The 21,720-nt window shown below is 42.8% G+C and overlaps 3 protein-coding genes across 5 annotated transcripts; 1 reads left to right on the top strand and 2 right to left on the bottom strand.

Annotated features, from left to right (window-relative positions):
• Positions 1–245: 245 nt before the first annotated feature.
• LOC306700060 (uncharacterized protein) lies at positions 246–4,533 on the bottom strand. Its single transcript, XM_079164952.1, has 3 exons — positions 3,879–4,533; positions 1,880–3,022; positions 246–1,145 (listed from the first exon to the last, which is right to left on the bottom strand). The coding sequence occupies exons 1-3, from the start codon at positions 4,173–4,175 to the stop codon at positions 606–608; spliced, it is 1,980 nt and encodes a 659-aa protein (XP_079021078.1). The 5' UTR covers positions 4,176–4,533; the 3' UTR covers positions 246–605.
• Positions 4,534–5,916: 1,383 nt separating this feature from the next.
• On the bottom strand, positions 5,917–8,701 carry ino80e (INO80 complex subunit E). Of its 2 annotated transcripts, XM_079165051.1 has the most exons (8): positions 8,648–8,701; positions 8,273–8,355; positions 8,100–8,170; positions 7,967–8,019; positions 7,774–7,855; positions 7,269–7,386; positions 6,852–6,950; positions 5,917–6,374 (listed from the first exon to the last, which is right to left on the bottom strand). In XM_079165051.1, exons 1-8 carry the CDS (start codon positions 8,673–8,675, stop codon positions 6,168–6,170), a joined length of 741 nt encoding a protein of 246 aa, XP_079021177.1. In that variant the 5' UTR covers positions 8,676–8,701; the 3' UTR covers positions 5,917–6,167. The 2 variants fall into 2 exon arrangements, with proteins under 2 accessions (XP_079021177.1, XP_079021178.1); XM_079165052.1 differs by lacking the exon at positions 8,648–8,701 and having other exon boundaries at positions 8,100–8,164; positions 8,273–8,635.
• Positions 8,702–10,309: 1,608 nt separating this feature from the next.
• On the top strand, positions 10,310–13,602 carry LOC306699512 (zinc-binding protein A33). 2 transcript variants are annotated; one of them, XM_079164146.1, is made up of 6 exons: positions 10,329–10,380; positions 10,598–10,668; positions 10,906–11,001; positions 11,187–11,420; positions 12,197–12,368; positions 12,448–13,602. In XM_079164146.1, exons 2-6 carry the CDS (start codon positions 10,606–10,608, stop codon positions 12,999–13,001), a joined length of 1,119 nt encoding a protein of 372 aa, XP_079020272.1. In that variant the 5' UTR covers positions 10,329–10,380; positions 10,598–10,605; the 3' UTR covers positions 13,002–13,602. The 2 variants fall into 2 exon arrangements, with proteins under 2 accessions (XP_079020271.1, XP_079020272.1); XM_079164145.1 differs by having other exon boundaries at positions 10,310–10,668; positions 12,448–13,601.
• Positions 13,603–21,720: the final 8,118 nt, after the last annotated feature.

Genomic DNA, 21,720 nt, shown 5'->3' with positions numbered 1-21,720 from the left:
CAAAATAACTCTTTCAGGTTATTCAGTGGAGTTTATATGTCCCCTGAAATGTATACACAATATAAAAAGAAAGTATAATCGAATGGAACTACCCAAATAAAGTAGATTACCTCTACATTTTATTGAGGTATATCTGTATTTATGTTTTATATTTGGAAGGTTTTGATTTCATTCATAGAAATATGTTATTATGTTATTGTGTGTTACCGTGAGCATTGGAAAGAAAAGGACAGAACAAAGACACAAACCAGCATCCTCTTTTATTAAAATGTACATGTAAGCAAACATTTATCATAACAATTATCATACAATAATTGTTTTGAATAATTACATCCAAAAGCCTTGTGCACAGTGTGAATCACAGTTGGGTCACTTATCTCGGCAGCAGAATATTTGGACGGCCAGCCACAGTGAAGTGTAGAACCTACAGTGTAAGAACTTTGCAATGCACTAAATGTGATTCAGAAACATATAGCTACCCTTATCGTAACAACTGAGGTTCAAATGGCATCCAACTGAAACAGTCCCGTCCCCCCCCCTTTGTCCACGTGCTAAAAAATTCACAAACCAAAACTGGAGAAAAAAAAAAGTTTGTCACTATGACTTCATGTGGACTTTAGTTCCACTTTAAACTCTGACTCTTGCTCAAAAGCCACTTTCGCCGCACCAAAGACCACATCCACCACCCCTATTATTAAACCCCCTCCGATTCTAAACACGTTAAATAACCCACTTCCACTTCTCCACACCAGCCTCCCCAACCCTCCACCGAGAGCTGTCGTTTGACCCCCCATCTCTGACGCCACCGTTCCTACGTAACCCTCGCTCTGCTCCCACAGCCGGCCTCCGAAAAACTTGGTCACCCACCAAGCATTATCAAACATATCGCCAAATATCCCCACTGCGTCTCCAGCCAGGGTCCCCATGCCAGTGACCCCAGTGTGGCAGCTGTTCAGCAGGGCCCCCAGCATGGAGGAGGAGCAGTAGTACACGCTGGAGTAGCAGTTCTCCCCGATACCCAGGAGCGTTTCTCCAGCTGAGCCGATCCAAGACAAGAGGTCAGAAGTCAAGAGGTGGAAGAGGGAGAAGGTTTCACCAGGAAGTGCAGCCAGAACCCCGAGGTCTTCCTGAAGAACGTATGTCACCTGAGTCAAAAAACAAACATTTTTTGAGTGAGATCAAAATGTGTGAATAACAAAATGACAGAATGACCCGAAGGCATGTAATGATTTAACACCTGCTGCCGGCCAAACATTATTCCAGTCCCTGGGAGGAGGGTAGTGGAATAGGGAGATTTATTAAACGACACTGAAGCTGAACATGTTAAAACTGATTATTTTTTTTTCTACAAATTAACTACACTAAACATCTATATGCTTTATTTCATAAAGTCTTGAAAGATTGGTCTCTTGTAATAAAGATAAGACTTGAATGCAGAAACAAGTTAAGATTAGTAATATTTTGCCCTGTTGTTGCATTTCAGTGTAAATTGTGTTTTTTGTTGCCTTTTGCCCCTTTAATTACCCGGTTCTACACATGGTTTACTAAACTTGTGATGAGGAGTACAACTCAGTCTGTGAAAACAGTTGTTTAATGTCTTCTGTTGCTCTGGATGAGACGTCTAAAGTCTAACAAAAATACCCCGATGATGTCCTCAGGCTTGGCCTTGCAGTCTAAAAATTTGTAGCAGAAGGCCTGTGTTACAAACTGGGGTGTGGCAGGCTGTATGCTGTTGCATTTTGGGAAGTGTAATGTGCATTAATTTCAACCAGTCCCATGTTAGCCTAATGGTAGTGTACTACTTCATTGCTGGAGTAGCCCTATATTTTGAATAACATAAAATAAAACAATGTCTAAAGGGTTCAGTAACTTGTTTTACCTGTCCAGGTAACTTAGTGACAGTGGAGAACACCGGCTGCAGCGGAGCTTTGAGGATGGACAAAGTGGTGGAGAGGATGTACATCAGAGTGCTGCTGGAATTTGTGTCTGTCTCTTGTTCATCCGCAGTTTCATAGTCAGCTGAGGACTCAGGAGACCCTGATCTGACAGATCTTGAATGTGTCACATCATGCAGATTGATTCCTTCAGTGGCACCTGAACCAACCTCGTCTCCTTTAGTGGCACCTGAACCAACCTCCTCTCCTTTAGTGGCTCCTGAACCGACCTCCTCTCCTTTAGTGGCCCCTGAACCGACCTCCTCTTCTTTAGTGGCACCTAAACCGACCTCCTCTCCTTTAGTGGCCCCTGAACCGACCTCCTCTTCTTTAGTGGCACCTAAACCGACCTCCTCTCCTTTAGTGGCACCTAAACCAACCTCCTCTCCTCTAGTGGCACCTAAACCAACCTCCTCTTCTCTAGTGGCACCTAAACCAACCTCCTCTCCTTTAGTGGCCCCTGAACCGACCTCCTCTCCTTTAGTGGCACCTAAACCAACCTCCTCTCCTCTAGTGGCACCTAAACCAACCTCCTCTCCTTCAGTGGCTCGACCAGCAGTGTTTGAATCTACATCTTCATCTCCTGTGTTTTCACCAGTCAGATCTGCATCCAGCTTTTCTATGTTCCCAGGGAGCCCCTCACTGTGAAGACCTACTCTGATTCCAACAGTCTCCCCATCTGCTCCTCCACAGCCCTCTGAGAACAGCTCTGCCACTTCGAGAATCTCCTCCAGCTCCTTCACGCTCACTTGCCTCTCCCCTTCCCCTGTCTCTCTGATTAACCCCATACTGAAGCCACTCTTGCCCTCTGGGACAGAGCAGCACACTGCTGACCACAGCGGCGTTGTCTGACACACCCCGTCGCCATCCTCAGCAGCCCCAAGACCCCCTACCCCCGTCAGGATGTAGAGATCACCCCCTAAAGTGCTGCACTGGGGAGAGATGCTTGACTGGACCAGTGTTGTGATTGTTGAGTCCCAGTGTTGAAGCGGGGAGTCTGTGGGCGAGACATGGTGAGATGAATCCCCGCCTCCTCTGAGAAGGGCTGGTACTGCCACTTTAATGTTTTCTTCTTCTTCTTCCTGTGTCTGGCAAAAAAAATAAAAAACAGAACCACGTGTTAAAGTATGACTGCATCAGGATCTACTGTATGCAAATGTAAACTAATCATTACCCTATTAGTTTATTAATCATTAGTCTATTACCTTCAGAAACTTCACTTGGTATTTTCAAATATGAATCACTACATTCTATTTAATTGATTTAAAATGTTCAGAAGTTCTCATTAAATGTAGTATTAAATAAATCGATATAACATTTGCAACATACAAATGCCCTCATCTGTTTTGAACTTTTGTATACTCAGCTTTCAAATGCAGGGACTTGCAAGAGGTGGCTGTTTACAATGTTTAGTGCAATGGTGGAAGATGTATTCAGACATTTTACATAACAATATATATATACAGTATATCATTTACAAGTAAGTCTTGCATTCAAAATCCTGAAGAAAAAGGCATCAAAGTATTTGCCACTAAATATACTTCAAGTATCACAAGTGAAAGTACTTGTTCTGAAGTTAATCACAGGAATAAATAACATGCTGACAGGAGGAACAAATCTGACGGGTTGTCAGATGATTAATGGGGAAGAAGAAAAGAACAAAAGCATTTCATATTTATTATGTAACTCTTTATCTGAAAAGTAAGTAGTAACTGTAGTGGATTGACAAGTACAATATTTCCCTCAATATCATTGAGTAGAAGCACAAAGTAACATAGAATAGAAATACTCAAGCTAAGTACCTCAAAACTGTGCTTGAGAAAATGTACTTCGTTACTTTCCACCAATGATTGGCTGCTTGTATGCTGGAACAGCAATCTGTGATTTTGTACATTGAAAAACAGAGGAGCACTACTTTAAACAGTACGATAGATGCGTCCTTACCACGAGCTCTTCCCCCTCCTTCTCTGTCCATCCGGGGCCGAGATGGAAGGCAGAGAAGACGGCAGTGTCACAGGTCGGTTTGGACAGAGTGGCAAACGCCTGTCCCCCAGGCAGGCTGTGGCAGAGCAACCCTGCAGAAGAGGCTCCCCGAGGAGGCGTCTGTCTGTAGAAGCAGTGGGTGCAGAGGCTGACGTCTGTCTCTGAGTTGTCCTCAGCTGGAAGAGACAGGCCCGGGCCCAGCACAGCCAGCAGCCAGACAGCCGTAGCAGCTGCACTGACGGCAGCAGGACACAGCATGTTGGGGGTGAGCGCAGCACAATCCCTCTCTCTCACACACACACACACACACAGCAAGAGGGAGAGGCTTATAAATAATCCAGTGGTTTCCGTATATAGATGGAAAAGATAAGGTGGCCAAGGTTGGCTGCTGATGGCTTGTGGTTTTCCTACTCGCTCCTTGTTCTCTCCTCCAGTTTGTGTCCAACCATGTCTGCCTTCTTTTAAAGTCGGCTGTACTCTCAGTGAATCTGTGTTGCAGGCACAATCTTGCTTACTCCTTAATTTCCCTTTCCCTGACAACCTCGCCCCCTCTGTCAGTTCCACCCTCTTTGACTCTCCCTATGGCTGTACCTCCACTTCACCCCTCCCTCTTCAACACTCTATGGTTACACCTTTAACTCCCATTGCTGCTAGGTACACAAGCCGAGCACACACCCATCGAAATCTGTCAATTACCTGCAAGTCTGCATTCCGAAACAATGGTCGTTGTACAAGCCAAGTCTCTTGAACGACAAACTCTTGTCCATTATTCTTGGCAACACACATTCCTGAAAGAGCAGATGAACAGTGAAAAACTGTTGCCTTAAAATACGTCCATATCAAGCAGGACGTCACACTTGAAACCCCAGGTAAAATGTGGGCGACTGACCTCTAAATTTAACGTCAGTTCATGAATCCCTCATTAAGGCTTAATCCTGACAGTGTCAAAACCACGGGTCATCGTTTCACCCAGAGGACAGCCCTTCTTCATTTAACCTGCCAGGCAAAACACACTCTCTGTCATGCCTTGCAAGCTCGCTTTACTTGATATTACAAACATGCCTGTCGAGACAAGATTTTGGCACCGAATGTTCTTCACAAGAGCATTAGTCAGCGTGAAGCTAAATATATCTAGCTCTCTTTTTGACCTCTAGAAGAAGTGGAGTCCCGCCACGCTGCCTTCATGTTGCTTAATTACGGCAAATATGAGCCAAATGTACTCCAGGGCTTCTATCAAGAGAAGCAGAGGCCAAGCATGCAAAGATCAAGTGCAATAACCAACATGAACGAAGTTTACACGCGCTTTCCTCATTCATAGCGTTAGTGCGGTGAATGTTGTCAGTGCACATGCCCTGCATATGAGTGTTCAGCATACCTCAGTGACTTTAGGGTGTGATGCTTTGGGTGGGGCATCAAGTCAAAGTATACAACACTGCATCTAAAGTGGTGCAATGAGATTTTAAACAAGCATACAGCAAGAAAATAGCCTGTGTAGCATGTTGTCAGCAGAATCTGTGAATGAAACCTGACACCATTTCAACTTGAAACAAAAACTTTTAGTGATCTGAAATGATAACGTGTTACATTGTATTCTCTGACACACACAATTTGATAGGTGCAAAAATAATACATCTTAATTTACATAGCTTTGATTTCTGACAAGTTGTTAAAAAAACAAAACAGTAGAAGTTTAAATGACAAAACTGCTTGTAACGAGCAAAGACGACGTAACATTTGAAACATATCATACTAAAACAGCTTTATTGGACTGCAGTTTTAATGCAATTCCAGGTCTGAGATGGTGTTTGGACAATGCAAAACAGACAAACAGAAGCTGTCTCTGTGCAGGACCCACCGAGTTGTAGTCACAGTTTATAGATTGCTTGAATGTTTAGACAGAAAATAATCAGCCGCCAGCTTGAAACAGCTTAAGAAAGCAAAGTATCCGGTTATTCCAGTGGCAGTGGATTTTTCTTAAAGCCTACAAACGCTTATGTAGTCACAGATTTATTTCTTAACATAATTTTGGAAAACCACATTCATCTGGGAGATATTTATAACAGTGATATTCCAATTAAGCAAAAGACCACGGGGGGGGGGTTTGGCCCTCCTTTTTATTTTGATAATAGGTAATGAGCTACTCAATACGGAAAATACTTTCAGTCACATTCTGTCTTTCGCTCTCACACACACACTGATGTACAAACCTTCCATCCCTTTTATAAATACATCTAAAACACACACCGGCTCTCACTCATTCGGGAGGTCAATGACCAGTTCAGCCTCGTCTCCCTCCCCTCTGTCTTCATCTCCCCTGTCGCTGTCTCCGTCGCTCTCTCCCTCCTCCTCGGCTGCGTCGCCACTGAGCATCTGTCTGGGAACCCAGCTGAAGGGGCCGCTGGCTGCCGGAGGGACCGCAGGGGCTGATGGGTAATTAGCTGCCAATGGGGCAACAACCTGAGAGGAATTTGAAATAAAGCAAACATGTTAGGAATCACAAAAGGATGGGAGATGTGATGAAGGAAGGAGGGGTATGGATGGATGGCTGCATTACAGATAAGCATTTACATAAACTCACAGACCAGAGGGTCATTTCAGCTAATGTCTGAGGGGACAGAACATCAGTGTCCTGAAATGTCATTATCACAGGTAATATTGAATAAAGTTGGAGTACAATGAATATATGAAAACCTGTTAGCAATATTGTGCAACAAAGTAAAATTACCAATATAGAGATTTTTGGACTTTCTAAAGGCATATTACTTCCACTTTCTTATGTAAATATGCTGTAACCAAAGTATAACCTACTGGAAATGGCCTAATGTGCCATCTAATATAAATGACACATTCATATGAAGGATGTGAAAAGTTTTTTATTTGTGCTTATTTTTTTTATCTCATAACTAACAATTATTTTCCCCTTTTCTCTCTCACCTTCCCCGTAGTGTCTCTCTTGTTTTTAGGCGTCTTTGTTTTTCTCTCTTTCTTCATTCGTTCAGCTGGAGGAGCCAAATACTCTGGTGGGAAGGGCATCTGCCCAACACACATGCAGGCCCCAAATTGCCAAATGACCACACAAACACACGTGCACACAGAAATAATCCATTTACAAGACAAACAGACACACACACACACACACACAAAACAAAAAAAAACACAGTAGAATGAACAATGCAAGGACAGTGAAGCTATCATAAGCATCAAACAAAAATACATAACAAATGAAGAGATAAAAACAGACTCGTGGATAAAATGACAAAAGAATCAAATTATATAAACAATGCCAAATCAAAACATGATGATGAGGAGATGACAGAGGCAGTAACGTAACTGTTGGAGATGGAAACTCACGGTGTTGAGGTAGGGTCCAGAGCCTGACGACTGAAGGGGATTTACACCAGGCCGGGACAGGAGGGAGAGATGAGGGGAGGAAGATGAGGGAAGACACGCCCCAGGACTACTTCGTCGCCTGAAAAACAAAGAGTACGAGAGAAATGAATAGAAACTCAGTGTGACCACGAGAGCATTCAGAGCTCAAATTCCCCACATTGTTCCATTTGGTTCAAGGGGTTAATTAAAAAATGATTACTTTGATTATTTCTATGTTTTAGCCGCCCGTCTACACTAATCCATCATCGTTCACATCCAAAAACTGAGGTTTTCTGAAAATGGCCGCCTCATGTTTCAGTGAGGGCATGAAAATAACAGAGCGTTTAAAAAAACAAAACAATGACGCCTATACAGTCAGTCAGTAAAAAAGCATGGAAACAGAAAATGTCCTGCTGTCATCACTCAAAAGTTCCCCAGAGCAGGTGGGTTTGATATCTTAAATCGTATAATAAAATGCCTGACTCACTTTTTCGCTCCGTCTCGTTCCCTCTCCCTCTCCCTGGGGCCTTCTCCTTCACTGTTGTCTGAGGAAACTGTTGCTTCCGAATCTGCAACACAACACAAGGAAACCTGAACCAACTCTTAAGATAGAAATGACAGTTTGCCACAGTAACAAAGACCCAATAGTTGAATCCTTCAGGATGAGGTGTAGTAACTACCTGAGGAGTCTTCATCTACCCTCTCATACTGCAGCAGTCTGTCCAGAAGGAAGCTAGAAAACAAGTAAGTGACTTAGTTGTTTACTGGTACGCACATATTGTTCAACATCCACACATGTTCATGTGACCTCACCTTTTATCCCTGGAGACTTTGAGAAGTTTCCTCTGAGCTCTCCTCAGCTCCTCCTGAAAGCATTCCTGCTCCTAGGAGAAGAAAACCAAACACGACATCAGTGCAGATAACGAGGCGCGTGCCGGTAAAGTACTGAGAGACGATGCTCCAGACTCCAGAATGATTGTACTCACATAAACAAGAAATTTTAATTTTCGTTTGAGATTTTTGTATTTCCGCTTGAAGTCAACTTCAGAGTCCGCTTGGCCGTTCATTTCTGGAACAAAACACGAGCGATGAAACACTGGAATCTACCGTCTGTTGCAGTTGAAGTTATATCCTGAGAGTCTGTTCGGCAACACGTCTGTGAAGCGACATAAGATATACGAAGCTAACTGTATGCTAAGCTACACGTTAGCTTTCGTGGCTAGCTCACTACAGACACAGAGCTGCTGGTCTCACAGGCCTCCAAACATATACAACTGGATTTATTTAAAATGCGCGTGTCATATAAAAACATGCTTTGGGTGTTTTACAAGGTTATTTTATCCTTGAACCCCGAGTGGTACCTCTTGATTGAGTCTGTCTGTTCGACATGCTCTTGTTTACTTCCGTCGTTTTCTTCTTCTTCTTCTTCTACGGTTTTAATGGCAGTCAGTGTATTGGGTGCATTACCGCCACCTTCTGTTCCTCATGTGGACCACTGATTAAATCCCATATACCCACTAATCCCGTTTGGATGATTTGTTTGATCAAATACAATACATTTCACTGTTTGCTCCACTTGATAGGTTCATTCATGTTTTTTTTTTTTTATATGAATCCCGAATTCCAACCTAATCGTATTACTCACTTATTAAAAATTCACAGGAATAAACCGAAAAAGGAATAAAGACAAAACGAGACAGACGAAACAAAGCACTACAATAAAAAACAAACAGCAAATGTGTGTGTATCGGTGGTGTTTATTATGGCACAGTCTCTAGAATAACTACAGTAATAACCTTCAAGTATGCTGCATATCTTTTGCCAAAAGCCAAACCTTGCTCTTTGTCCTCTGCCTTGTTCCCATGCACTCCTGAAATACCACTTCAGTGAGGTGTTGTTCTTCGTGTCCTGTTGGGTGAGCTCAGCAGTTGATCAGCAACTGCTTCCATCTAGTGGCATCTCTCCCTCCTGGACTTGCAGGTCTGGCGTGGGAGGTGACTTTACTGCTCCACAAATCTGTCTCAGACACTTAAACGCCTACACTACACAGTAATGACGCAGGATCTGTTTTTATCTGTTTGAATGTATAAATACAGATAATAGCAAACATACAAATGCCTTTTTGGAACCTTTTTCTTTTTGCGTCTTTAAGAGTGACAACCACATTTGTAAAATGTTCTTAATACATATTTGTGCCTTTATCTGGCAGTAACACTGTAATGTATGGACATATTCCTGAAAACTAAAAGACAGTTCATTCATTTTAAATAGCCAACATTGATTTACAGCTGCTTTGATCCTCAGTCAGGAATTGCTGCTTTTGTATTTTATTGAAGCATCCTCTCAGAATACTGCTGTGCACTGAGTTTGCAGCTCAACCCCAGCTCAGCACAGTGACTTGCGACGACCCAGCACAGTGAATTATAGATGAGGAACATTTGCAGATGAGTAATGCATGCCTCAGTGCACACACCCATAGCCAGACCCCCCCCCCCCCCCCCCCCCCCCCCCTGTGTTTCGAGGGGGAAAGAAGTAAAGGTATACAAACTTGAGATAAGAGCCAAGGCAGAGAAAAAAGAGAAATGATTCTTGGCTGGGCAGTGGGATGCACACATGTACTTCTATAGAGGGGAAGGGAGCAGAAATGCTGACTGTACATTGAGAAACAGGGCCCCCTCTCAGACAATATGAAACCCTGCAGGGCACAGACAGCAAAGCAAGCACTGAATCCTCTCACACCCCAAGACATTAAGGGAGCCACCTTGCAAAAATGAAGCTGCATTGTCTCCCTTCCAGGCAAAACAACTGCCAGTATGAAACACAATATCGGCCCCTTTCTGCCGACAGATTCTTCTTTGATTCCAAAGACACTGGCAGACAGAAATAGACTCTTCTGTGTCGACTGCCATAAATCGTTGTGCTGCCGGCCAAACAGCCAGCCAGCACGCCCTCCTGGCAGCTAAAGTCATCTGCCTCCCTTCCACCCCTCCTCTCTCTCCTCTACTTTTAATGGATCCATATATTCTCAAGTCACGCTGTGGACACTGATCTGTGCTTGTCAATACAATTTCTTCTGTTAATTTGCTGCTTGGATGTACGTCCTTGTTTGCTCTATTAGTGTGTACGCTGACTGTTGTTCTCATCGTGCTGGCATGTGTGTTCTCTCTCTCTCTCTCGCTCTCGCTCTTTCTCCCCCTGTCCTTCTCCGCATTATTGTGTCCTCAGATTTGTTCCTCCCTCTTACTCCTTCCATCACTTTTATTGTACTTTTCTCAAGAGTCTTCCCAATTTCTGTTTTGTCCAATTTGAAGAATCTGGAATGTACCAAAACCACACCGAAGACACCAACAACTGCAGCGAAGGCCTTCTCAGTGATCAAAAGGTAAGCTCCATGTTTTATGTTATTCACCTGCTACATTAAGAACAGCTGACACGGGACACATTGTCTCTCATAATGTGACTGTATTTATTTGAAAGTTCATATATTTGATGGGCAACGAAACTCAGTTTGAAGTTTTTTAAATCAGTAACATTTCTCTTCCATGTGCATTTATTTTCCAATTCTCTGTCTCCTCTGTGTGTTTGTGTGTGTGTGTGTGTGTGCGTGCTTGTGTTGCAGAGAAAGCTTTTCCATGCTATTAAAAGAATCAAGCACGAGGTAGATGAATGCAGAGAAGCAGAGAGGGAGATGCACATAGAGTCAGTCGTCGTAGAGGTACTGTTGCTGCATTATTAATCCTTTTCATAGTGATTCTAGTTTAACACAAACTAAATGCATATAAATTCATAACAATTCCACTGTGGCCAGTTTTGAAATTGATTATGCATTTGGTCGCACTGAATTTGAGGTCAAACGTAGACTGAATTGGTAATCATTCATCTTTTCTCTCCGTCTTTCAGAACAGCTTTGACACCCTGGAACGAGAAATCAGAGCCGAGTTTGAGAACCTCCATCGTTTCCTGGATGAGGAGGAGTGTAAGGACCTGGAGCGGCTGAGGAGGGAGAGACAGAAACAACTGAAGCAGCTGAAGGAAAGAAAGAAGAAAATATCAGAGCAAGGGAGAGACCTGGATGGAGCAATCGCGGTGCTTAACAACAAACTGACTGAGGACAACAGTCCTAACCTGCTCAGAGTGAGGACGCACTTTTACTAAAAAAAATAATGAATGAACATAAAGAGATTACATCTGACTATCACTATCGCTTATACTGTAACTGAGCTCATGTGTGAACGGGGACAGAAGGAGGAGGTGGAGAATAGTTTGGAAACTTCTTGCACAGCAACAGAGCCACATGTGGGTTATCCAGGGTCATTGTAAGCATTCCCCTTGGCCTGGGACAAGACTTTACTTACCTTACTCGTGACTTGTCAAAATAACTGTCTATAATTGCCCCTCATGTTTGGTCTCCTTTGAGCTTAGCGCTGCTGGGAAACAATGTGACTGTGCAGGTTTACATCAAAGGGACCCAATCCCAGAGCCGCAGTGCAGCCCTGTTAGCTGTTCTGCCCCTCTTCGTCGTCGGCACTCATTTGATCAATTAAAGACATTGATTGGCGAAACTGTTGACTTTTCTAGTTTTGAAAGTCAAAATCAATTTCTCATTTAAAAGTGAAAGGACAAATGGAAGTCGGCGCATTAGTCAGCAAGTAGGAAAGGGCCGCATAGGACAGTCACTTGCTTTTGGAGTCCAAACTGTTGTTGATTTAAATTGCTGTACACTAGTATTTCACCTAACTTTGCTAAAATGTTTCTCTCATTGCAGGAAATCCAAGATCTCATAAAAAGGCAGGTTTTATTAACCTAACTGTTTTTTTTTCTCCACTGTTTTCCCCACATCTCATTATGCATGCTTAACATTTTTGTTCACCAATCCCTCTCCATAATCCTCACCGTGGTGCGTCGACCAGGTTATATTCTACCATTCATCATTCAGTCCTCCCCGCTTCCCATCTCGTCCAAGCAGGTCTCACGTCAGCTTTGTTCCACCAGCAGAGGTGGACACTGAGGTGCGCTCCGGCCAGTTTGTGGGGCCCATACAGTACAGGATATGGAAGCACATGAAAAGCTGCCTTTACCCAAGTATGTTCTCACGTCGTTTTATACAGCACATGCAACACAACAACCAAGCTCACCTTACTTACTCTCTATTTGCCTACAGATATTACATCAACAACTATTGACCCTGAGACCGCCCACCCTAATCTGTCCCTGTCCCAGTCCTGCACTTCAGTGTGGTTTGAGGAGGACAAGGACACAAAGCACTGCCAGAAAAACCCACAACGGTTCCACTTTTATTACTGTGTGCTGGGCCATCAGAGCTTCACGACAGGCCGACACTACTGGGAGGTGGAGGTGGGATGTAAGACAGCATGGAGGTTGGGCGTGGCACGACAAGATGTCACAAGAGGGGAGATGGATGCTACTGGCACCTCCAGTGGCCTCTGGACTCTGGGCCTGATGGGCGGATCTGTGCAAGCTTACACCGACCCAAAGCCCACCAAGGTCAACGTATCGGTCCGACTTGTCCGCATCGGTGTATTCTTAGACTGTGAAAAGGAGGAGGTGTCTTTCTATAATGCTGTTACAATGGCGCCAATCTACACCTTTACTATGGGATCCGTTGAGGTTCCTCTGTTCCCTTTCTATAATCCATGTGACGCAGATGAAGGCAAGAACACGGGAGCAATTAACATCTTTAACCCTTCACTATGACGAGGGGCTGCAGGGATTTCCAACACAAAATTGTTAATTTTATATTAATAGAATTATTCTTACATTTAGAGCTGAAGTGATTAGAAAACAATAATTGGTAAGTATTTAAAATATCAATTAATGGTTAGTAGGAAACATTGTCAAGCAAAAATATTGGCTTTCTTTTCATTTATGTGAATTGTTTGGGTTTGGAAATGATGGACAAAACAAGCCATTTGAAGACATTACCTTGGATTTGGGGACATTTTTCACAATCTTCTGACACTTATTAATTGAGTAAAAAATAAATACAATAGTTGTTAGTTGGAACCACTAACTATATATGTACTTGCTGAAACTTTCCGAAAAACGGTTGCAAGCAGAGAAAGTCAACATCAAATGATTTTAAAGAAAATACATAAAACAAGGCTTTTACTACAACCACAAATATTTGTATCTGTTCTGAATGCAAATGTTCTTTCACTGTGATTACTTCAGAGTTTGTGCAAAATAAATGTGATGTGAAAATCAGATGCTTCAATCTTGATCAGCTGTATTTGTAAAAAGAGTTTAAAAAATATCCCAGGTTGTAATCTGCTGCTGGCCTGGAGCTTCAGGGTCCATAGCAGGCGTTGACAGCATTATGATGTTACCTTTGGCCTGTTTATAAATATCTCTGTCGTGCTCGCTTCGCTATGATGTGTCCTGGCAATGCTATGGAAGCTGTTAATAGTGGGACGCGGGGGCCTGAGGGGTGAGAATGTGGCACGTCACATGGATGACGGCTGTCATCGAGTGAGAAAGAATAGACAGCTCCGAGACAGAGCCGTCCTTCTGCCAGTTTGTTGTTTGGAGAATAGGAAATCAAAGACAACAGGACCGATGTCATAATCACTTGTTTATTCTTAGTATTCCTGTAGACATGAAATAAAGAAAAAAAAATCTATTTTTCTTTAAAAAACATCTGTGTGAAGTGTTGTGCAAAAAGGGAGTACAGAGAGAACATGTGGGATGTCACACCACACCCAGGCCGGAACAGCAGAAGTAAACAGAGAAGATCGGGGCAGAGACAACTCACGTAGTGCAAGAAGTGCCAGTGGTATTAAAAGTAGCGGTGAATCTATTAGTGGGTTATCAGACGTGGGTACGACACCAGAATCCCCCCGGCACCAGTTCGATGTAATAACTCCAATCCCACTAGACAGCCTTCTTAAATGCTGGTAACGTGTAAACCAAAGGCTTGTCCTGCCCACCACACACTGTCTGTCTCTCTCACATCCCTACTCACTCTGGAGTGGTATTACAACCACTGACAATATAGAGCAGAGGTGGTGCACGGAAATGTCTCTCATCAATTGCTTACCACAACATAACCCTGAGGGTTACCCACACAAAGCTTTGTCATTCATCTGCTGCTGTCATGAATCCACTCGTGTACTCCTAACTGTGCCACAGACTTGATAAATGTAATGGAAAACACCCTCACTTACAAATAGAGCACACTCAGCACTCCTAATGCTACCCAGAGTCATCTGGAAAACCTCAAAGTCAGACACACTTTCAATACAATCTGTCACATATCTCCTACACATTAGCACATCATAGGGCCAGTCAGTGGTGCCACTTTGTTCAGTCAGGTGTGCAAACAGCTTTCTTGAATACCCTTCCTATTAAGAAAAAGGTGCCATTAGGAGTGTCTGCAAATGACATAATACAGGCCAACTATCCAGTATACATTTTAGGCACTAAACAAAGACAAGAATCACTCAAAGTTACAATATATTTTTACAATATGTTGTGGCTTTAAACATTCACACTCATGACTTAAACACAGCACTTGTTTTCTTCACGTTGAAAGACGAAGTAAGCAGGCACATGAATACCTCACAACAGACGGATGAGCACACATAACGTACAGTTGTGTCATTCTGTACAAACTGCCTATGCATAGATTCAACACGCACAAACACTCGGTCGTAAATCATCACACTCATACGTGCGTCATAGGCACGAACGCTTAAACCGAAGGAAAAAAACCAAACACACAATGATGGCAACATTAAAACATTACTCCTCTGGTCACACACACAGACACAACTTTCGGACAATAAAAGCCTGTTTTCATGTTGTGGGCATGCTGCAGTCAGTGCTTTAAGTGGCATAGGTTAAACATTTTAATATAATATGTAAATACTGTGAGAGATGCTGAATGCTGTGAGTATTGTCAGGTTGGAATGGCAATAAATGCAGATAATTGATCTAAAAAGATCGAATAATGTCTTGATGGGTTTTTACAATATTTGGTTCTTAAATTAGTTTAAGACGTTAGTGAATATTAGTGGATATAGTACTGTATGTGTATATATTTTATATTCTGTATTTAAGGTTGGTGAGAAATTTAGATTAGTTTTCTTCTTTATTATCAAGTATAATACAATAACCATTCTATACACTAGAAACATTCAGCTTTAAGGGGGTTAAACCGGCGTACACATGCAATATTTACAAGGCTGGAATGTGTGTGTCTGTGTGTATATGTGTGTATGAAGAAAATTGCCTCAATTGGTTTGTGTTTTTTTTCAGAGATCCAAGCTAGTAATGAGGCATATCCAGTTTTTTTATATTGTGTAATACATCTGACCATCTGATACTGTTTGTCCATTCAACACAAAGCCCCTCAATTTGATCTTTTTTTTTTGGTTTGTTTAAGTTTATATATTATATTAATTTATCTTAGTATCAAATCTGACATCTATACACATCTGCATATCATATAGCTTTTTAAAATGCTGATGCTGTTTTGTAAGAAAACTCTATTAAGACAGCAGAGCAACCAAGAAAGGCCAGTTGGTTGTAGCTGGATCTACCTCTCGCAATATTCAATCATTTGATTTGAGTATTCTCAGCTGTCATCTTCTGCTTCTCTTAAAAATGCTTTTTGTAGATTTCAGTGCACCGAACCTGAACTGTCGTTGGTTTCCCAGTGGTCCGTTAAAACATGAGGTAGAGACGTGCATTTTGTAACACTAAAATGTATCTGCACACCTCTGTTCCATACAAGAGTTTCAACTAAGACTGATTTGTGTTGATCCACATTGATTATGTCGTGGCATTGATAAAGACCTCACTGCAGTATTTTAGAGCCATTTAAGATGCAAGGCATTCATGTTTAAGCTTTTGACAAATTTCAGATGCCAAAGACACAGCTGTCAACTCAACCAACAACTTCAGAGGAAATATCTATGAACACAAAATCATGATCCTCGTCTCTGTCGAAGCCCGTGTACTTATTAACGAGCTGAGAATGATGCCCAGCAAAGGAAAGGAGAGGAAGGAGGTAGGAGAGAAGGGGGAAGGATCACTGAAAGAAGGACGGACAAAGAAACAAGGGAATAAGAAGGAAGAACGGAGGGATAATGAAAGGAAGGAAAAGCAAGCATTTTCATGTAAGCAGTTGCTGCTGGCATCAGCTTGCTATTAAACTGAAGAAATATTGTGTTTTTTATAGAGCCACGGGGAAATCCAGATCAAAGGCAGTAAAGTGGTTGATCCAGACTTGAGGGATCAGTCTGCAAAACACATTTAATCATCTGAGACATCCACTGGGAGTCTGAATCTAAATCTCAGAGCCTATAAATAGTAGGGTCAGTATTATTAGTATGTGTTCTTGTGTGGGTAAAGCCACACAAAACAAATCTTTTTTTTTTCTATATGTGATAACGTATTGCAGATGTTACCGAAGCCAGAGGACCGGCACAAGCGTATAACATCCATACTTCAGCTATGTACAGTGTGTAATCAAGAGGGCTTTCATTTCCATTTTGATGATGTCCAATCAAAAGTGTCATCACACATTTCTGTTTGTTTTGAGATGACGTTGGCTAAAAAATTGCATGCATTTTGTCTGTTCTATTCACATGCTGATAGAGGAACAAGCATTTTAGATGGAAGTTATTCCTGTTTTAAAGAAATGTTGTAAACCTTTCTGGCTACCTCATTATGCTATAAAAGACCTAATGTGGAGGGGTTTTTTTGTAAACATTTTGCAAAGGAATTAATTCGTAAAATGAAAAAGCCGCATTTGTTACGTGAAGTTTTTCGAATCAGAGAGTCTCAAAGGTTATGTGTTAGTTGGTGAGTGCGATACTGTTATCAAAGTATTACTGTGTTCAGGCATTAGACATGTTAAATCAAAGTCTTTGCCACAGTTTCAGTGGTTTTCTTCATTATTTGGTGGGGGGGGGGGTGTTCGATGGTCTACAGTGGTGGTAGACGGAGAAGATCTCTGGGGCTTTCCTCGGGTTTTTGCTGGGGCAGTTCTCAAGTGGTGGTGGTTGAATCCTCAGCCACGGTGTCGTCTTTGCTAGCCTCCAGCGTGGCACCGCTAGATTTTTGCTCCACTTCAGGGGTTTTAGGGGGAGCTGCTTTTGGAGCTCCGATAGTATCAGCGTGATCTGGGCTTGGTTTGGAATCCGTGCTCGGCTCAGGTGTACCGTTGGTAATAGGCTCTGGTGTGGTTGGTTTGGGGGACTCAGCTTTGGGCGTCAGAGCACTCTTACTTTCCGGTGTGGGAGTGGTGGCTTTAGGAGTAGCTGGTTTAGGCTCTGGGCTTGGGCTAGGTGCAGGCTTTGGATCAGCTGGACTCAGACCAGCCTTGGGCTCAGGGCTCGAGGCTGGGCTGAGCTTAACATCTGCTGGTTTGGGCACATCCAACTGTGCTTCCACTGGCTGATCAGGGGTTTTCTTGGTCTCGGGTGAAGGGCAGGCTTTAGTTTTAGCTACTGGACTGGACTTAATTTCCGTAGCTGGAGGAGTGCTTGGCTTGAACTCAGCAGCGGCAGGCGGCGGACTTGGATTGGTTTCAGAGGCAACAGAGATGCTTACGGCCACAGAGTCAAGGTTTTGATCAGCGGCATCAGTGTCAGTGTCTAGTGGGAGGGCGGTGTTAAAGCCAACGCCAGAGTCACTGGTGTCTAGGTTACCGACCCCAACCTCTTTAGAGGAAACCTCCAGACCCTGAGTCAAACAAACAACAAGGTATGGCGTGTTTATTTGTACAGCGCCAACAAGAAGACAATTCAAAGTGCTTTCCAGAAGACATAAAAATATGTTGAGACAAAGTAAATCAGACACACAAGGCAATAGAAAGGGAGCATATATATATATAGGATTTCAAAAGAGTAAACAAAACCGAAGGTAATAATAACCTCAAATTGAATTAAACAGGAGAATAAAGGTCAGCGACAGTGCAGTGCAAGAATGAATAGTTCCAAATCAAATGAAATAAGAGGCAGTGGCAGACAAACGTTTGAGGCCTTATTTAAAAGAAGTGAGATTTGGAGAAAATCTCAGGTCTTCTGGGAGTTTGTTCCGGATATGTGGTGCACAAAAAACTGTTCCCCCGTTATAGTTTTGACTCAGGGGACAGTGAGCAGGCCAGTCCCAGAAGACCTGAGAGGACTGGAGGGGTCATCACATAGCAGCAGATCAAAAATATAGGTTTGGACCTAAACCATTCAGTGCTTTATAAACCAAGAGTAATATTATAAAATCAATTCTTTGTTACACAGGAGGCCACTGCAAAGATCTGAGACCTGGACTGATGCGATCCACTTTCTTGATCTTAGTGAGGACTCTAGCAGCAGCGTTCTGAATAAGCTGCAGCTGTCTGAACGCAGAAAACAGTATAAAATGGAGACATTGTTAAAACCTCTCAAAGACTCAGTTTTAAGAAAGAAATATTACGTATCCTTACTTTAATATCCACCTCAGTGCTCTGAGATTTCTCTGTATTGTCTGCCTGGGAGTGCTTGGAATCCTCACTGAGCTTGGTGATGTTCTTGACCACCTTTGAAGATGCACACAGACCAACATTAATCATTCATAATATCAGGATACACATCATCATCATCATGATCTTCACATTTTCATTTGCATATTTGTCCCTCCAACCTGTCGAAAGGCATCTCCTTCATCCTCTTTGCCAGAATTCTGGGCAATCTTCTTCAGAGCAGCAGCCCTGTTGGCCCTCTTCTTCACTTTGATCAGGCAGGACAGCAGACAAACCAGCAGGAGGAAGACCAGCAGACCCAACAGGGCAATGATGGCCACATACAGTGACTCCAGCTTGTAGGCTGCATGGAGGAATGGCGGGAAAGGGAATGAATGCATGAATATAGTAGACGAGGAAAGATAACGAAGAGTAGGAGAATTAAGTGAATCAGAGAAGTTATTTTATTTGGCGTTCTCCAAAGAGAGAAAAGTTGTCAGCGAGACCAGAGAGACCAGTCTTTAACCAAGAATGATTAGACTCTTATAGGTTAATTCTTTCCGCAGGCAGTTTAAACCCAGTATGTTTCAAATGTTCAGAGACCGTGGCGATAATAAAAAGCGATAATGTGAAGCGCCACTATGAGACAAAGCACACGTCTTTTGTGTGAACGTACCCACTCGCATCTGAAATGAAGTCACAGATAATAAACAATCTAAGAGCCCAATATGATCAGAATCCTAACATGTTAATTCACTTCCCAACAATGGTGTTAACAGAGAGGAATAGAGCTGAAACAAGTGGTTTCAATAACCACAGATAAAGTCCCTGCACACTAATGTATCTTATTAGAAGATAAGACAAATATAATATCTTGTCTGACATCACTTCACACCTGAATGAACTGAATCAATTTAATTGAACTTTCTTATTTGATTTGACAGTCAGTTGTTGACTACATACAGATGTTAATACAACTGTTGACTCAATATATATGGCACTAAATCAAAGCGCAAGTTAGACATTATTGTGATGATCCGGACCTTTGCATGAGGAAGCTCTCTCTAACTGGACCTCGTTGAATTTTAATTGAATACTTTGAATATACTTTGAATATATTGATATAAACCATCCCCATCCTTACGTTGTAGTACCAGGTGGATGCTGGACACAGTGAACCCCAGTATGTCAGTAATTTTGAACTCGCCCACATCTGCACCCTTGACCGATTCCAGATAAACCCATGAACCATCCAAAATGAGACGGTCCTCAAGACCCAGCTCGGTTACTGCCTAGAAAAGACAAGACAACATACACTCAACTTTAAAAAATGAACTTGTAGCTGTAGAGTCTTGTAGCCATATATGAAACCTATTAGGAACTGGCTATATTATATGCTCACATGCAAAAGCATGAAATTGTATGTTTTATCATATATATACAGTGCATGATTCTTAACCACAACAGTGGTGGGGCTAAAAATAAATCAGTTACACTCGTAAATTCCCCCTTGTCCAGCAGCAGACGGGGTGTGGGGTCATTCTCCCGGCTGTAGTAGAGAAGGACCAAGGAGTTGTTGAGTATCAGGTTGATCTTCAGTCTTTTACCGTGTGGCAAGGTCACAAAGTTGTGGTGCTCTGCGACACAGACAGACAGAGAAGGGAGGACGTACAATAAATACATCACAGCACTGTTTACAGGCCCATGGATCATCTAAAATGCATTAGCAAGCTAGAGCCCATTAACGTGTGTGTCTTTAAAAAGCCATTATGCCGACAAAGAGTTGCGTAATAAGTAGAAAGGAAACAACAACAGCATCCTGATGGAAGGTGCCGGCCGTTTAAAACAGGTCAAGCATGGAAAAAGATATGTGTCTTCATTTGTGCTCTCACCTTTGACGTTGAGACACTCTTTCCTTTTGATATCACCTTCAGCATCCCTGACAGTGTAGCTACCTTCGTCCGCACCCGTGACAGTCCTGAGGGTGACGTAGCGCTCATTGACGCTGATTCGACCCTGGTATCCGTCCCTGGACATCCCTGTACTGGTCAGCAGCACCAGAGCAGGTCTGCAGCAGGAGAAAGTCATAGAAGATGAACTCTCCTTAACCTTTGTCGGTAAGCCTGAGACACGCTGTCGCAGTGCATGCACATCACAGTTGGAAAAGGCCATCACAGATTCTGTTGGGTTAAAATGTCAGTGTCATTTTGCTGACTCTACCTAGATGTCATGTTGGCCTCCACAGCACTGGGCCTGTACTCCAGGGTGATGGGAGGAGTCACCTTTGACAGCGAAACATGGTAGTTGTCTCCATATTTAATGATCTGCTCGTTGGCGCAATCTAGAATGTAAAAGCAGGGTGGTTAACAGTTTGTTCTTGAGTAAATGGAAGCAACGCGGTTATTTAAAGAGGAAAAGAAATCGCATTCAAGTTGAAAAGGGGTGAAGAGAGAGTTTATTTGCTTCGAGTGAAGGAAAAAGTTAAGTTGAAGAGCGAGAAAGGACATATCGGAGTGAAGAAGAGGGAGGAAGAGGGAACGGCTGAACAGATGTGGCAAAAAACGGGGACAGAGTGTAGAGAAAAGAGCAGTGATCCAAAAATATCAGGGCAGCTGAAATTAAAGGGTAGGAATACAAACCAAATAGTGGGAAAGGCAGCAATGACAAGATAAAGACAGGAAAACAGCGGGGAGGGAAGGAGAGAGCAGTGGGTTGGTGGTTAAAGAGCTGCATAATTACTGCCTGGCAGCTCCGGCATGCTCTAACACTCTGAGGACACACACACACACACACACACACACACACAAACACACACACCATCAACTCACAACACATTACTCCCGCCATATGGCACATCTTTCACATATTGCTACGCTACAGTCGCCCTTATCCATGCTGGGTTTGAGCCCACTCCCTCCTTCTCTCATGTTTGTATGTGTGTCCAATCTCATCAGAGTCAACGCCGCTGCT

This window comes from Pholis gunnellus, assembly GCF_910591455.1.
Source record: "Pholis gunnellus genome assembly, chromosome: 8".
Lineage (NCBI taxonomy): Eukaryota > Metazoa > Chordata > Actinopteri > Perciformes > Pholidae > Pholis > Pholis gunnellus.
The sequence above is the reverse complement of the archived record's forward strand: the minus strand, read 5'-3'. Positions and strand labels throughout refer to the sequence as shown.